Source organism: Ochlerotatus camptorhynchus, unplaced genomic scaffold, assembly GCF_037179485.1.
Source record: "Ochlerotatus camptorhynchus isolate MF236.1 unplaced genomic scaffold, CSIRO-AGI_Acam_v1.1 ptg000062l, whole genome shotgun sequence".
NCBI classification, from domain to species: Eukaryota; Metazoa; Arthropoda; class Insecta; order Diptera; family Culicidae; genus Ochlerotatus; species Ochlerotatus camptorhynchus.
Window position 1 is genome coordinate 11,829,447 of NW_027040552.1, and position 18,618 is coordinate 11,848,064.

At 42.9% G+C, this 18,618-nt stretch overlaps 1 protein-coding gene across 1 annotated transcript; it reads right to left on the bottom strand.

Moving 5' to 3' along the window:
• Positions 1-12,002: 12,002 nt before the first annotated feature.
• Positions 12,003-13,297, bottom strand: LOC135717617 (uncharacterized). The gene is made up of 2 exons (XM_065239743.1): positions 13,097-13,297; positions 12,003-12,371 (listed from the first exon to the last, which is right to left on the bottom strand). The coding sequence occupies exons 1-2, from the start codon at positions 13,295-13,297 to the stop codon at positions 12,003-12,005; spliced, it is 570 nt and encodes a 189-aa protein (XP_065095815.1).
• Positions 13,298-18,618: the final 5,321 nt, after the last annotated feature.

Below are 18,618 nucleotides of genomic sequence, written 5' to 3' on the forward strand. Positions count from 1 at the left end.
TGTCGGAGTACAGCGACAACGGGAGCATTTCATCACGGCATTCATGGTGCCTATGTGTGCTGACTGCCAGCACATTTTACGGAAGGAAGCCGACGTGAGGAAGCTGCTTCATCAACAGGAGCAACTTGTGGAAGCAATCCACTCTCAAACGGACGCGAACCACCGCATTGCTGCTGACCTAAAAAAATTCTGCTTAGTATCAGAATTATTCGACAGCATTGAGCACCTGCTAAATGACGTAAAAGAAACGTTGGCAGTAATAAATAAAAACAATAATAACATGTGCAGCGCGGTCGGCCAGCATATGAAAACGTGTGATTCACAAGCGCACGCGACAATAACCGGCATCAACGAATCAAATTCGTTGATGTCACAAAAAATTACAAAAATTACTTGACCGGCTATCAAGCTTATCTAATGACATGGCACTTTCAATAAAAGGGGCCGAATCATCACCTCATCATCATCATCCAGAGCCGAAACTTCTGGAAATTCTTGAGGAAGTGAAATTTGTATCTGGGGCTGTTTCTAGTCTTCAGATAAATGCTGCAGAACCTCATCAGAAGACCTTGGAGGAAGAGTTAGCTGAAAGTCCTCCAGTACACAAAAATACAATATCTCCAAAAACTGACCATTCATCTCCTGGATGGCGGTTTTTAGGCAACAAATGGCACTGGAAGCAGGACTGGTCTAAATTTGACGCAAAACAACGGACTCGCAGGAAAAAGCTGCTGAAAAATCCAAACGCAGCAGAAAACGACGAAAACAACAACAAATCCACACCAGCAGTACCAAAAACATCATCCAAGGAAATGAATACAGCCGCGCCAAGGGATCGGACAAGCAACTACTGGCCACAGCGAAAGTACAATTTGCTGGTCCGCCATTGACCACCGACCACCCAATTGCAGCCCTCTCGGTCCCAAAATTCATCAACTTCAGGAAGGGTGAAACCATCAACCAATACCGGACAGAAAAGCAGGTACAACACAACAACAAGACTGAAACGCCGTCATCATTGCAATCAAATACAAATACATCAAATCAAACATCTGGATGGTCACTCGACCCTATGCGCCCACCCATCGTAAGCTTGACGCAGCAATCAGCTGATGGGGACGGGCGTTTCCTGAAAGCACGACTACGGGACACAAAAATAATGTACATCGTTCGCCTTTATTTGGCATATATGCATGACAAGGAGCCATCGTTTTGCCATGAAGGAATGACCACTACTAGCATCAAAATTAATTTGGCATCCGAAGGACTACCGACTTCAGCGGAGGAACTTCGGAAAATCTTTTTCGAGGTGCATGAAGAACATGGTGTACCAAAACAGGCGGCATCTGACGATTTGGAATCCTATCGGCGTCATCTTAACAACCAGAGGATCCAACACCTGCAGCGTATAAGGGAAAGCGCCGACAAATTTCACAACCCGAATTTTCGGAAGCAATGACTCCTTTCGACGAGAAAGAGGTAAATAATAATACCAATGAAAATATTTTATCAACCGACGTACTTCCAAAAATCTCTTCACATAAACAGAATGCGACTGAAATTTTGATTTACTGTCAAAATTTCAATCGCATGAAAAGCCCAGCTAAAATGAAGGAAATCTATCAAAATTTATTATGCTCATCCTTCTCGGTCATTCTGGCAACTGAAACAAGCTGGGACGAAAGCGTGAAAAGTGAAGAAATCTTTGGAAATGCTTTTAATGTATTCAGAGACGACAGAAATTTTCATGCAACTCAGAAGAAGTCAGGCGGTGGAGTCCTTATAGCTCTTTCGGCCAATTTTAACTCAGAAATTATCTTTACACCAAAATTTACAGAATTTGAGCATATTTGGGTGAAATCACACATTGCCGGTGAAACGCACGTGTTCGCCTCAGTGTATTTTCCACCAGACCATGCTCATAAAAGCACTTATGAAGCCTTCTTCCAAAGTGCTGAACAAATTCTATCTGAGCTTCCTCCTGAGGTTAAAGTTCACATCTATGGAGACTTTAATCAACGCCATGCTGACTTCATTCTGGACTCTGAAAATGAATGTATCTTACTCCCAGTCGTTGGGGATAATGAAACATTGCAGTTCATTTTTGACAAAACTGCTAATTTAGGACTGAACCAAATTAACCACATCAAAAATCAACAAAATTGCTATTTGGACTTTTTACTAACGAATATTTATGAAGATTTCTGTGTGACCAAATCATTAACGAAGCGTTTCACACAGCAATTGAATATTCTTTATTTGTACACGAATACCAAAGACCCAACGACTGCGAATACGAGGAAGTCTTTGAATACAAATTAGCAGACTACGAAAAAATCAAACATAAATTAAACAGCGTCAATTGGCAAATAATTCTAAGGAATGAAGGAAATGTCGAAACTGCTGTAGACATCTTCTACCAAATTTTATCAGGAATAATTTTGGAAGAAATACCTTTGAAGAAAAAAAGACGCTACAGAAGCACAAAAAATCCAGTCTGGTATAACAGACAAATAAAAAACTTAAAAAATCGAAAACAGAAAGCACATAAACATTACAAAAAACACAATAATAGTGAAAATTTGGCTATCTATTTGGACTTATGCGATCAACTAGATTTAGCCATCAGTAATGCATTTGAAGAATTTAATTCAAAAACTGAACTTGAAATAAAGTCCTGCCCAAAGAACTTCTTTAATTACGTAAAAACCAAATTAAAGTCTGACAATTTTCCATCAATAATGCATCTTGACGAACGTGTCGGGGATAGCTCGGAAAAAAATTGTAAGCTTTTTGCAATTTTTTTTCAAGAAATCTATACGACATTTTCCGACGAAGATCGCGACCGCGATTATTTTGCATTTCATCCAGAATTTTCAAGGGACATTGGCGTCAATCAACTTCAAGTGCAGGATATTTTGCAGGCTTTAAAGAATTTAGACGCCTCAAAAGGTCCTGGACCTGACGGAATTCCTCCAGTATTTTTAAAAAGTCTAGCAATGGAACTCACTGCTCCATTGTTTTGGCTTTTTAATATGTCACTGGAATCCGGAACCTTCCCAAAAATATGGAAAAGCTCATTTTTAGTACCTATTTTTAAATCTGGCCGAAAATCTGACGTACGTAATTATCGTGGAATAGCCATTATCTCTTGCATTCCAAAGCTTTTCGAGGCAATTGTAAATGAAAAATTATTTCTTCAAACCAAAAATAGAATTACTGACATGCAACACGGCTTCTTTAAAGGACGTTCGACCTCGACACATTTACTTGAATTTATAGACTATTCATTAAATGCAATGGATAATGGAAACCACGTAGAAGCTCTCAATACAGACTTTAGCAAGGCATTTGACCGAATTGACATACCAATGCTTCTTTTCAAATTGAAAAAAATTGGAATTGAGCCAGGACTCCTGAAATGGCTTGAATCATATTTAACTAACCGCCAACAAATAATTAAATTCAACGGAAAGAAATCGACTCCAATTCAAGTCACCTCAGGAGTCCCGCAAGGCTCTCATCTGGGACCTCTTCTTTTTATTCTGTACGTAAACGACATTTCCTTCATTCTCAAAAAAATAAAATTGCTAATCTATGCCGACGACATGAAGCTCTTTTTGGAAATAAAAAATGATGAAGACATCAATATATTCCAGAGTGAAATACACATATTCTACACATGGTGTAAAAAAAGCCTATTAGAACTGAATGTAAAAAAATGCAACTTTATATCATTTAGCAGAAAAAGAACACCATCAAACATTTCAATTGCATTAGGAAATCAGAATGTAGAAAAATGTGAAAGAGTCAGGGATTTAGGGATTATCTTAGACTCCAAACTAACTTTCATAGACCATTACAATACAATTATTCACAGGGCAAATAACATGCTAGGCTTTATCAAGCGCTTTTGCTATAACTTTCAGGACCCATACACAATTAAAACACTATATATTGCCTATGTGAGGTCAATACTGGAATATTGCAGCATTGTATGGTCTCCATTTTCAATCACGCACGAAGAAAGATTAGAATCAGTACAAAAGCAATTTCTATTATATGCCCTTCGTAAATTAGGTTGGACATCATTTCCTCTTCCATCATATGAAGCACGCTGCATGCTTATAAACATACAAACATTAAAAGAGCGTCGTGAATTTGCAATGGTTTCGTTTGTAAACGATATCGTTTCGCAGCGCATTAACTCAGCAGAACTTTTATCAACATTAAATTTTTATGTACCTACTCGACAACTCAGAAATCGAAATTTATTTGCCGTAACCCATCATCGCACAAATTATGCAAAATTTGGGCCATTAAATCGCATGATGGCGTCTTACAATCAATACTGCGAAACCATTGACTTTTCAATGTCTCGGCATAAACTAAAACAATATTTTAACTCCATACGGAATCATAACTCGTAGGAAGTAAAAATATAATAGCTGACAATATATTTTTTAATATTCTTAAGAAAAACAAATTTGTATATGTATTTGTACTAGTCTACATCGGTTGATGAAAATAAATAAATAAAAAATAAATAATTAAAAAAGCAGCGTAATGTCAGTTCATGCATTGTATTAATGATAATTTTGTCCTTTTTAGCAAGTAATATTACACCATATTTTCGACATGATTGTAGTGCATCCACTTTGACGTGATATCAAAATTATTTTTTTGCTGTGTTCCTTAGACAAAATATGGGAATGAAGCTCTAGCAATTCTGTAGTAATTCAAGGTGAGGGCCGCCTAAACTCACTGGGCAAGTGGAGCTAATCTCATGTGAGTTTCATTCCTGTATTGTGGAAATTATCCGATCAACGATTTTCAAACAAATTCGTCATGGTTGCCAGAATTCATTTTCGATCTCACCGTTGAGCCAAACATCCACACTTAGAAATAACTACTTTCACACGAGACGTTATCCATATTGGACGTAAATCTTGGAACGTAAACAAACATTTCATGTAAAATTGAGTGTTCTCAAACCGAAACATAAGCAAGTCGACGAAAAGAACGTTTGATTGAATTGATTTTCTCGTTTCTTTCAACTGATTCTTTTGTCAAAAGGGCCCCTTACATGTGTCGGTCTCAGGGCACTGAATTTTACAGGCCTTTTTCGTAGTGTGTCTTTATTTATTTTTAAAAATCCAAGAAATATTTTCACCCCCCAGGATGTGTTGGTGGAAAATGCCACCTTCACCACCCACTGAGTACGGTACACAAAACTTCTGGATACCTGCCATATCCTTTATTGAACTCCGGTAAAAATCTTTCAACGATCGTCGCTTCTAAAGTGTCATGTTTTTTTTTTACAGAGTCGCTTTTTCGAAGCACATCTAGCGAACTATCTATTTTCTTCATGAGGTTTTTAGCTCTTACAGATTTTACATCTATAAAAAAAACACTCGAAACAGGACGAAAACCAATTCCTACTATGATCACGTGGCTGTCACGGACTGTTCTGCTCGTTTCTTTTTCTTTTACTCTTATGAGGAAAGAGAAATTAAATAAGATGTTGTGCTACCAACAAATATAAAATGATTTTGCGCAAAGTCGTCATAATCAATATGGATCTTACTTACAAAAAGAACTTCTTTAATTCCATTTAGATTAATTCAATTAATTTTTTAACCTAATTTAACTGCCTTTTTTAATTCATAATAGTTTTGTATGGTACATAATCCATATGCGTCTTCATAATCGGCTCCGTAAACTTCAAAACACGTTTTCTCAAAAAACCCAAAATGAAATATTTTAAAACCATCTCAGATTTGATTGTTAGGATCAACACTAACATCCTGTGAAGAAAAATCTGAGGTACATGAATGTTGCAAAAATAGTGTCTTCAGACATAGCGTGTGTCAGTTGATTTTTCCACGTTAACCGAAACCGCCAAACAATATTACAAAATGGAACAGGAAAGAATACTCCAACAAACAGCAGCAGAATACGCAGAACAAAGTTTGCCCGAATCGTCAGAAAATTGTGAAGCTGTCGAGGATTATGACGATATGATTGAATATGAAGAACTTGATTTGGAGATTTGTCCTCAAGAGTACATTGATAGCGATACCATTGATGAATGTTAGACTTCATATGTACTTGTTTCTATAAACATGATGTTTATAAAAAATGATGTATTGTTTTACTGCGTTTATTAAGATACATACCTATATATAACTGTTATATAAGAGTTGGGGTAAGTGGAGTAGTTTCTAGGCTTAAAATTGTGTGTGTGTGTGTGTCTGTGTGTGTGTGTGTGTGTGTGTGTGTGTGTGTGTGTGTGTGTGTGTGTGTGTGTGTGTGTGTGTGTGTGTGTGTGTGTGTGTGTGTCGTGCGTGTGCGTGTTTTTTTTTATTTTTTTTTTTTTTATAGTAAGGTTTAGGAAAGCTTCAAGAAGCCTGGCCTGTAGTGAAGGTGGCACGGTGTGGTATCCACTAATTTCCTAGTGCAGCTCCACTAAAACCCATTCCTTACTCTCTCCTCTGCCTGGATCCCCCCGGGACCACTGTGAAGCGACTACTTCGGGGGGTGGCTGTGCTTGTCGTACTCTCAGTGCTAGCTGGCGTTGCTAGATCGCTGCTCTTCTCTCCATTTACGCTGCAGCTCTGACATAATCTGTGTGACTGCCCTGCTGACGGCATTCCAAGAGTCCTCCTCTCGACACATTTCATCAACGACATTCTCCACGTTAAGGACGGGCATCTCCGTTCGCACTGCCTCGAACCTTGGACAGTCAAAGACCACATGCTCCGGCGTTTCATCGACGTTGCCACACTCCGGACAGAGGGGTGACGCTGCGTGTCCGAACCGATGCAGGTATTTCCTGAAGCAGCCGTGGCCAGACAGGAACTGCGTTAGGTGGAAATTGACTTCTCCGTGTTTTCTGTTCACCCAGGTCGAAAGAATCGGTATTAGGCTATGTGTCCATCTACCGTTCTCCGTCGTGTTCCACTCCTGTTGCCACTTAGCCAATGACTCCACTCTCACAACTTTCCGTACTCTTCCGGCTTCTCTCTGCCTGTAGCACTCGCTGTCCTCCGCCAGGGTGATGCCGATAGGGATCATACCGGCGATAACGCATACTGCTTCGGACGAGATGGTTCTGTACGCACTCACGACTCGCATGGCCATGAGCCGGAACGTACTGCTCAGTTTCCTTTGGTTCTGCTTCGTTTCCAGCGCTGGAACCCAGGCTGGACCTCCATATCTCAGTATCGATGATGACACGCTGGCCAGAAGACGCCTCTTGCTATTGCTGGGACCAGCGTTGTTCGGCATGATTCTAGCTATCGCGTTGATGGCCTTCGAAGCCTTCTCACAGGCATATTCGACGTGGCTGTTGAAGTTTAGCCGGTCATCGATCATCACTCCCAGGTATTTTAACACACGCTTCGAGGCTATGGTGTGCTCCCCGACGGTGATTTCTGCCCGCTGTACCGCTTTACAGTTACTGACCAATAACACTTCCGTTTTGTGGTGGGCTATTTGCAGCTTCGCTCCTTTCATCCAGTTACCAATCATGTCGATTGCCTCGGTTGACAACACTTCCACCTCTTCCAGCGTCTCGCCTGTTACCGTCAAGACGACGTCGTCCGCAAAGCCAACGATCTCAACTCCTTTGGGCAGTTTCAGCGTTAGCACGCCGTTGTACATCCCGTTCCAGAGCGTTGGACCAAGGATGGAGCCTTGTGGAACTCCCGCTGTGATCCTAATCGATCTCTGTCCCATGTCTGTCTCGTAGACCAGAACCCGGTTCTGGAAATAACTCCTCAGGATCCTGCACAGGTAGTCAGGGACCCTCATTCTATGCAGTGCTTCGGTGATGGCCTCCCAGCTGGCGCTGTTGAACGCATTCTTGACGTCGATCGTTATCACGGCGCAATATCGATCTCCTCTCCGCTTCTGTTTGGACGCCTTTTCAGCTCTCTCGACCACTGTCCGAATTGCATCCACCGTAGATCTCCCTTTCCGGAATCCGAACTGCCTCTCCGACAATCCGTGCTCACTCTCCGTGTATTTCGTCAGCCTGTTTAGGATGATCCTCTCCAAGAGTTTTCCGAGTGTATCCAGCAGGCATATAGGCCTGTATGATGCTGGATCCCCCGGCGGTTTTCCTGGTTTCGGCAGCAACACTAGCTTCTGTATCTTCCACCTGTCAGGGAAGTGACCCTCGTTCAGGCATTTCTGCAGCACCATCCTGAACATGTCCGGGATGACTGGATCGCCGCTTTCAACGCTACGTTGGGGATTCCATCTGGACCGGGAGCTTTCTTCACCTTCAATCCTTTCGCCACTACTACGAGCTCCTCGTTGGTGATTTCGACGTTATCTCCCTCTCCTTCTCCGTACGGTGTAGGTGGCCAGGTTGTTGGGTCGTGCTTCGGGAAAAGTCCTTCCACGATGACTTTCAGCTTCTCTGGGCACATTTCAGCGGGCATCGTTGGACCTCTGATCTTCGCCATCACGACTCGGTATGCGTCACCCCAGGGGTTGGCATCAGCGTCTCGACACAGCTCCTTAAAACAGTTCGACTTGCTCTGCTTAATCACTCGTTTAAAAGCGGCCCTGGCCGCTCGAAACACTTCTCTTCGTTCCTCTCTGTCTGCTTCCGTTCTTGCTCTCTGAACACGTCTTCTGGCTCTGAGACAACTAGCGCGGAGAGTACTAAGTGCCTCGTTCCACCAGTAGACTGGACGCCGTCTGTTATTTGGCTCCAGTTTCCTCGGCATGGTCGTGTCACATGCTCTCACTAACGTTTCTGTCAGCTCGTCCGCATTTAGATCTACGGGACTCCCGTCCGCACGAAGTGCCTCAACGAACAAATCCTTGTCGAAAGCTTTCGTCTTCCACTTTCGGTCACAAGTTCTCGTCCTCCGTACTGCCACAGTATTCCGTTGACCGATGCCATATCGTATCGCCTGATGGTCGCTATGGGTATATCCTTCGCACACTCTCCAATCCATGTTTGCCATCAGCGACGGACTGCAGAAAGTAACGTCGATAATGGATTCTCGGCCATCTCTGCGAAAAGTGCTGCTGGTGCCTTTATTGGCCAGCATAACTTCCAGTTTTACCAGAGCTTCCAGCAGACTGTGCCCTCTTGCATTGGAACACCTGCTTCCCCACTCCACTGCCCAAGCATTGAAGTCTCCTCCGATGACTACCGGTCGTCGTCCGACCAGCTCTTCGGTAAGTCCATCAAGCATCTCGTGGAACTTCTCCATCGTCCATCTGGGGGGTGCGTAACAACTACACATGAAGATTCCGTTGATTTTGGCGATGACGAAGCCTTCGTATGAGCTCGCAACCACTTCTTGAATGGGGTATCTGCCCATAACTTGTATAGCTGCCATCCCAGCTCTATCCGCAACCCAGTTACCGTTATCGGGAGGGACTCGATACGGTTCCGCAATGATTGCAACGTCGCACTTTGTTTCTGTTGTCGACTGCCACAACAGTTGCTGAGCAATGTCGCAATGATTGAGGTTTATTTGGGTTACCTCCATTACTGTTGGCCTGCCATCGCCTTTTTGTATGCTAGGCATTTGAAGCCTCCCGTCGTATGATCGTTACCGTCCTCTTTTTTGCAGAGCATACACCTCGGATGCTTCGTGCAGCCTCTTGCAATATGGCCTTTCTCTCCGCATTTCCTGCACAGATCAGATCTGTCAGGGCCATTGCAGTTCCTCGCCTGGTGACCGAATCCCATGCACTTGAAGCATCGCTCCAATTGCTTGGTAACCCGAGGAGTGGCTTTCAGCGAGCACAATGACCAGCCAACCTTGACCTTGCCCGTCTCCAACAGCTTATTCGCTGCAGCTGTCGAAAGCCGTATAACCGCCGTTTGCATGCCGCCGTACGCCTTCCTCATGCGGATTGACATCGGGACATCTCCCAGATCGCAGTGCACTCTCAACGCACTTCTTAGCTCCTCTTCTGTGGTGATCTCGTCCAGGTCCCTGCACTCGACCACTGTCTCCTGGGATAGAGCTCTTACGCTCGCCCCTTCGCCAAGAGACTTTTCAACGAGCTCCTTGTAGGCTGAGCTCTTGATAGCAGGATTCTTCTTCAGCTCAAAGAGGATCTCGCCTTTCTGGGTTCGCCTGGTTTTCACCACGTTCTCTCCTAGTTGCTTCAACTCCGGATCCTCTCGTACCTTCCGGAGGAGTGCTGCATACGACGTTTTGTCCTTAGCTTCGACGATCAGAGCATCGCCCTTACTTCGCTCCCGACGAGTCCTGGGTATCTCCTTCTTCTGTTCAGCTTTCTTCTTCACGTCTTTTTCCTTCCGTTTTTTCCACTTCTCCTTTGGCTTCTCGACGGTACGCCAGCCTTCCTCCTTGTTGTCTTCTTTGTCGTTCTTGACTTTTTTCAACTCCTCTTCCTCTCCTGGAGTTTCCCTTTTCCTCTTCTCCGAGCGTGGATTTCGAGGTCCCTTTGGCGTCTCCTGTATTTCAGCTGCTGCTTTCTCCTTGGCCTCGATCAGTGCCCTTTCGGCAGTTACGGACCTCGTCCTCAGCGCATCTTGTTCACGTTCGGCAGCAATAATGGCGGATTTGATGCCCGTCACCATTTCCTTTATTGCCTTGTGGACGTTGCTCTTATCCTTGATGAAGTCATGGAGTTCATTGATCCTCCTCCTGACCTCCATCAATTTGGTCTTCCCAAGCTGCAATCCTTCTTGGGGTGTGCTACTGCTGGATTTCGGTGTGAACACCTGGCTTAGCATAAGACCTAGCTCTCCTTGGTGTCCTTGCTGCTCACCTTGGGGCTTACTGCTGCTGTTGGAACTCGCTGTTGCCTCCAGGTTCAACACTGGTGATCTCTGCAATATCCCGCTCCTTGCGAACACGTTCGCTCCTCCGTTTTCAATTTCTGGCGTCTTGCCGTCGTCCTTCATATTTTTTTGGGTTTTCTCATTTTCTTCTTTTTTGTTTTTTTCTCCGTTTTTCTCCATTCTGTGGGTCCCCCCTCCGGGCCGCTATCTCCACTCGTTGTATGTAGTCGCCTATCGTGATCCCATGGTTATCTATGCAAGCAGGGAGGCCATGCTAGGGTTGACACGGTCCTTCATGGGGGCCGTGTTCAGAGCCAGATCGGCGTAAGTCAGGAATGTTACATCTGAGTCTACTACTCACCAATCACCAATTGGTGACGAGTTTTGAACGTATCCGGAGGCCTGCCAAGGTTTTACCGGGACGGGGGCAGCCGCACTATTAGCCCACTCGCCATTTCAAGAAGGTGTCACCCTTCTTTACTTAGGGAGCAGAATAGCACGACTGTCAGCCCTGTAGCGTGGTATCCAATCCTTTGTGCCGTGTCGTGTCCATAGTTCCATGCCGTATCCAGTATGCCGTAATAAGGATCTTACTAGCGTCGATCCTAATGTGCCGGTTGGCACTCCTGCGGGTTGACGAAGCATTTCCTCGATCGCCGTGTTATGGTTACCGCGCCAGTGTTCGCGTCGCACCCCTCACTTTGCTATTGTCAGAAGGACAACATTGCCCAGGCTACACCACGGGGAGGTGTGAGGTAGGAACTTGTGAGGACCAGAGATAGGAAAAACGCTCTTCCCAGGTTGTCAATTCACCATTTGTAGCCCACGTGCGTGTGCGTGTGTGTGTGTGTGTGTGTGTGTGTGTGTGTGTGTGTGTGTGTGTGTGTTGTGTGTGTGTGTGTGTGTGTGTGTGTGTGTGTGTGTGTGTGTGTGTGTGTGTGTGTGTGTGTGTGTGTGTGTGTGTGTGTGTGTGTGTGTGTGTGTGTGTGTGTGTGTGTGTGTGTATGTGTGTGTGTGTGTGTGTGTGTGGTGTGTGTGTGTGTGTGTGTGTGTGTGTGTGTGTGTGTGTGTGTGTGTGTGTGTGTGTGTGTGTGTGTGTGTGTGTGTGTGTGTGTGTGTGTGTGTGTGTGTGTGTGTGTGTGTGTGTGTGTGTGTGTGTGTGTGCGTGTGTGTGTGTGTCTGTGTGTGTGTGTGTGTGTGTGTGTGTGTTTTATTAATCGTCTTCTTCTCCCTTTACTATCCAAACATGCTCAATTAAATCTTCTTGTAGTTGGAGATGTACTGCTGCATTGTGGACATCTTCGTAATGCTCAAGGAATGCTGTGAAGTTCACATTATCACGATATGTACCCATGTTCAATGTTTCGTCGTTGTTCCAGGTATCTCTGTCGACCTCGATTGAAGCATCTCGCTGATATTCAATTACCATGTTATGCAAAATAATGCAGGCACGTATGATTATTGCTAGATCATCTTTATGCCATAGTCTGGCTGGATTCTTCAAAATAGCGAATCGTGCCATCAGAACCCCAAAAGCACGTTCGACGTCCTTCCTAGCTGCTTCTTGTTGTTTGGCGAAGTGCTGCAAAGATTTGAAAAACAATCGATGAACCAAAGGATTGTTGCGCTTCAACAATATAGTTCTCCTTATTCTGTCACGTGACTCTCAGTCAGTCACCGAGAAGGTGACAATTCTGACTGCGAGTGAGGGGACTCTCCATGCAAATCAAATGAAGAGTCACCTTACTCGCAGTGGCAATTGTCATCTCACCGGGCTCAGAGTCATGTAACTCACAGAATAAGGAGGTTTGTCTCAACAGTTTGAACCTGGAATAACCCACTAGCACCAATTGATTATACTGTTGTTCCATACGTTAAATATAAAGACGGATGTAGTGCGCTGTAATCGCACAATGATGCGCGGTACTTCCGATGTTAATCGTGCAGAGCAAGAGTAAAATCAATTGCCTCTAGTGGGCTATTTCAGTATTGACTTGTTGCGACAATACCAACTATTTTGAGCAAATATCAGGCATAACATTTGATAACGGCACAAAAGCATTTGCAAAGGGCCTTAGCACGCGAACCAAAGTACTCCCACACAAACCAACAACATCATCGGATAGGAGCAACTATCACCTTTCGAAAGTGGTATTGGTTTGCGTGGGCGTATTTTGGTTCACGTGAAAAGGGCCATAGAAAGTTTGTTTATAAATGCTTTTGTGCCGTTATCTAATGTTATGCCTGATATTTGTTTTAAGATGGTTTAAAGGAAGAACATTTAACTTTTGCGTGAAAAATACTTACTTTTCGTTTTTGTCCAACTGGGGCAGGAATCGTTTGAACTAATGTGGAAAGGGGAGGGTAAATCCCATCCGCCAGGTAATATCCGGTGGTGTACTTTCTACTGTTTATTTCGAACTGTACTGGAGGAGTCCTGCCGCAGTTTACATCCGCAAACAACGGTGAACGCTGCAATACGTTTATGTCGTTCGTGGACCCTGGCATACCAAAGAAGGCATGCCAGATCCAGAGGTCGTAAGAAGCTACTGCTTCTAGTACAATTGTCGGCTTCTTCCCTTTACCTTTGTATTGCTCGGCCCAAGCTGTTGGACAATTCTTCCACTCCCAGTGGCAACATTCCAACGAACCGAGCATTTCAGGAAACCCTCTTTTACGCCCTTCGTCGAGCAACCGCCTTAAGTCGTCCCTATTTAGAGCTCGCAAATAGTGTTCCGCATATACGCGAACAACTGTACGGCAAAACTGTAGCATGCAATTACGAGCCGTTGACTCCGACATCCGTGCATATTCGTCAATTGCGTCAGCGGGTGTACCGTATGCCAATTGCCGAATAGCTGCCGTACATTTTTGCAACGTCGTTAATCCTACTTTGCCAGTAGCATCCGCTCGTTGCACAAAATAATCGTTCGCAGCTTGTACACTTGCCACGATACGCACGAATAGTTCACGATGCATCCGAAACCGTCTTCGGAATTGATCAGCATTGTAGGTTGGATTATCCGAAAAATAATCCGCCACAAGACGCTCAGCTCCTTCCTGTGCCAACCTATTGATGTTTGGTCGTCTCCCGGCGCGCCTGTTTTCTTCTCGCGAATATGACGGTTCGGTAACCATGGCCTGCGTATCAATTAACATACGACTCACCAATTCTAAGTCGTCGTCGCTCGAATCAGAAAAACACAGCGAATTGTTGTCCATATTGATCATTTCAAATCTTAAACTGACGACGTTCAAATGCCTTGGTTGTCAAAATGCTCACTACCGGTACGGACTACGGCGAGTAAATTGATAACCGCGATAGCAGCGACCGGTGTGGAGAAGAGTGACTAAACTAAAATGAGAGCACTGTGCGCTCTTAAAATAGTCGCGCAAATGACAACGACTGTTACGGTTGCTCTTAGTTTACAGTTAGTTCGGAGTATCTTGGCTAGTCTGCTTTAGCACATCAGCTTCAGGCACACTTATTATTTTTTCTTGTTGTCATTCTCCAGTGGTTGAACTAAAAATGCTTTGTGTTGTGGAGCGTGCTGAATAAGTTTAAAATCAACATGGCCTCTGATAACGCAGGTATGTTTACAATGTTCTGAAAATGATCCGATTTTTTTATTTGTTATTCACTGATGTATGATTTTGAAACTTTTGTAGTTTAGATTGACTTTATGCAGCTCAAATGAAACTTACAAATACTAGGCAAAAAAATGTTGCAAAGTCATTATTGCAAGAACTGACCCACTCGTCCGATGCAGCAAATCAGGATAAATAAACCCACAGATTCCATTGTTGCATACAGCCCACTTGACGCGGTTGCCTTGATTGTGGATCTGAGTCTTAGTAAGCATGAGTACAACCAACTGCGAGCACAATCCAAGAAACGAAACTGTAATATTTACCCTAGTTATGACAGAGTACTTGAAGCTAAGAAAACCTGCTACCCACCGGAGAGCTTTTTTTCTGGTTGGAGAAACTGTAGTTGAAATTCAGTTACAAGCATTACTTGACCACACAGCCGAACGAATCCTGGAAGGTTCATCACTCAACAGTTTTTCTGATTCAGAGCTATTGAAGGTTATCCTGATTGTAAAATGGGGATGTGACGGTGGTACTGGTCACAGTTAGTACAAGCAAAAGTTTGCCGATGATGAGAATGGAACTAAAACAGACGCAAATGTTTTCTTAACGTCCATCGCTCCTGTCAGGGCTGAAGCTGACACAAAAATTTTGTTTCAAAACCCTATACCATCCTCAACAAGATACTGCCAACCCATACGAATTCAGTTGGTTAGTGAGACGACTGAAGTTACTCAGAGAAAAAGAGCATGTGGATAATCAGATCCAAAATCTTCGGCCAACGGAATTCGAAATCAATGGTCGTCGGATCCGAGTAAAATATAGGCTACATATGACCATGATTGATGGAAAAGTTGTTAATGCTGTTACGACCACCAAATCAATACAGCGATGTAATATCTGCAAGGCTACACCCACTCAAATGAATAATATTCAAAATGTTCTTTTGCGACCAATCGATGAAGAAGTATTTCAGTTTGGATTATCAGTTCTCTATGCAAACATCAGATAATAAAAATGCAATATAACGCTGTTCAATCCATTCAAATTTGACAAATTGCTACAGATTTTTCGAATATTTTCTACACCTGGGCTACAAAATAGAAGTCAAAAAATGGAGATGTTCTGGACCTGATGCCGAAACAATTAAAGTCCGCAAGCAGCTTATTCAACAACGCTTCAAACAAGAATTGGGACTTCTTGTTGACATTGCACACGGCAATGGAGCCGGCTCTTCGAATGATGGGAATACTGCGCGACGTTTCTTTGAGAATGCAGTGTTGGGAAAATATCAAAAAATCAAATCTCACCAACGATCTTGGGCGTTGATTTTCGTAAACAAAAATAAACAAGCAAACAACTGCGGTTGATTTTGCAAGCTGTGATATCGCAGCTCAGAATATCAAGCTAACAAAACTCACCAACTGCAAATCTCACCAAACTGTGGTGAGATTGAGTTTCATGATTTTTGCTTTACACCCGAACGCAACTTCAACTTCCATAATGGCTTGCAGCAGTTCCTTCACGCCTGCTATCGGTGAAGATTAAAAAGAGATAGCAAACTATGCTTTCTCTTTCAAAGAAAATTATGTGCAATGGAATCATTTGTGTGTCGAGTCAACTCTCAGCATGATTTTTGCACGTTGTGGATAGTCTCGCAATGTCAAAGGAGCTTGTAAAATCAATATCAAGCATGATATTTTGTTCCAATATCACGCGAGATATTACGAGCGCATGAGTACGGGAAAATATCAATTGATTTCTGATTTTGCCAACACTGTGCAGCAGTTTCCGCAGAGATTTTGGGTGTCGACCTGCAGGTGATGGAACGTTGCTCAACTATTTTGCAGGTCTTGTCTTCCGGACGAGAAATCAATACATCTAAGTTCAAGAACTATTGTCTAGAAACAGCTCAGTTGCTAGTAACCCTATACCCTTGGTTTTACTTGCCCGCCACAGTCCATAAGATTTTAATGCACGGATCAGACATAATTCTCCATTTCAATGTTCCTATCGGACAATTGTCTGAAGAGGCACAAGAGTCTCTAAATAAAGTGATTAAAAGGCTCAGACTAGATCACACTCGAAAATCATCACGAGCCACAACAAACGGTGATCTCATGCGGCGACTATTAGTTTCTTCAGATCCACTTATTGCTGTTTTGGAAGGACAGAGAGTTTTCCGAAGATACACAGTTTTTGTTAGATTTCTCAGACAGCGAAGAGGAAACAGATGAAGAGTGAAACTTTTTTTTTTGTTATCATCTTAACTTCTCAGAACAATTATTATTGTTATAAAACTACCCAACAGCAAGATAATTGTGATCTTCTTGACTCACGCGAATAAATGAAAGTGAAAGCCAATTTCAAAACCATTTTAAATCCAAAACAACCTGCAGACTCTTCCTCACACGCGCACTTAAATGGATACATACAGAAAATTTCCTTGTTGTTCACGGATGAGTTTGATGATATCTGTTTCTATAATCCGTAATTTACCGTCCATAAATGAGGAGACGGGGTTATTTTTATATAGAAAAATGTCAAACACGTGAACATTCAACGTGACCCTATTCACTCACTTATGAATTGGCGCTAACCAAACATTCACTACTTTGTAGTACAGAGTCTAAGCTTTAAAAAAAGTATTTGGTGCTGTGTCTCGGTTTTCCACCTTCTCGCCTATATGCAACTGAAATTAAGGAAAAATAAATGTAAAAAGTTCTATAACTTTGAAAGGGATGATTTTAGCCACATACTGTCTTGAGCAAAAACATGTATTTGTATGTTTTTTTACATTTATTTAGAACATTGTTTACATCAAAAACTGTTATAAAAAAAGTTATACTTAAAAAACATAATTTAAGGGGGTTTCCACCAAAAACGCTTCATATCTTTACAAGTATTCGTCATACAAATTTGGTGTCTTCAACAAAGTTTCATATTTTTGTAAGTACTACAACTTTGCTGAAAAAACTACCCTTCTGTCTCTTATGCAAAAAAGTTAGTTTTCTTATTTTTTTCATAGTATGCCATGAAAAATATTGGTAATTGTCATAATATGCGAAATGTTTTTGTGAACAATTCTTCTGAAGACAGTTTTTGGATTAAGTTAATGGTTTGACCACAAAACAATTAAGTTCACCAAATTGGCATCTCCGACCACGGTGCCTTGGTGGGATTCATTCCATAACGAACCACCTTTGCGTTCGGACGCGCTTTAGCAGCGCTCTTGTATATACTTTTAAATATCCAAACAATTTTTTATCATATTTTAAAAACTGACCCGCGCGAACTCCGTGTTTATTTTATTTTAAACGTTTTTTTTTATCATCCGACGCGAGTGCAATGAAGTGCGGAATAGTGAATTGCGTGCAAAAAGACAATCGCTTTCTATGGCGCTGCCATGGCACCTGCAACCGGACCTTTCACGCAGGTTGTGTTGGTGCACAGCGAAATCATGAAGACATTCTTCGGACCTTCATGCTGCCTTTGTGCCAAGACTGCCAGGATAAGTTCATAAATGAACTTAATCTGAAGGAACTGTCTACAACATTGAATGGCATCAAAGAAAACATTGGCAATACTTTGGAAGCAAATCACAAATTGCTTACTAACTTCAAAAACCTCAGTGCGACGCATGACGCAGTGCTTGAACACATTGAAGAAATGCTTGACAATATTAAGCGTAGCATGTCGACCGTCACCAGCAGCAACAAACTTATTGCGGTTGAAATGAAAAATGCAATTTCATCAATTCTGGACACACCTTCGGCGGACACCTGCACAGCTGTAAAAGCGGCAGCCAAATCAGCGGCAACAGCAGCAGTAGCGGCAATAACAACAACAACAACGCACTCAATTAACCAACTACCTGCAATAATTTCCACACTCAAGAATGAGTTAGCGGACTCCCAAAGTACTCTAGCATGTGAAATAAAATCTCACATAGAAGAAATGGCAAAATCTCTTTCAACACCAGCCGTCATCATTTCCAAGAATTACACAATTGACGAACCAGCCCCCAGCTGGCGAATCTTGGGAAATAAAAAAGTATGGAAGCGTGACTGGACAGAATATGACGCCAAGCAACATTCCCGCCGTCTCCAGGAAAAAAACGAGGAAAAAGCCAGACTTAGGCGCAAAAAACGAGAAAAGAAACCAGGTAACAACCCCCACAACAATACCAACAAAAACAGCGGCAGTAACAACTACACTATTGGCAATAACAACAACAA

Bases quoted from the DNA above. Each gene is read 5' to 3' on its own strand.
- LOC135717617 (XM_065239743.1), bottom strand. From the start codon at position 13,297: ATGCCAGGGTCCACGAACGACATAAACGTATTGCAGCGTTCACCGTTG. The intron at 12,372-13,096 runs GTAAGTATTTTT...AAATCTTTGCAG, and splicing joins CAGTTGGACAAAAACGAAAA to CACTTCGCCAAACAACAAGA.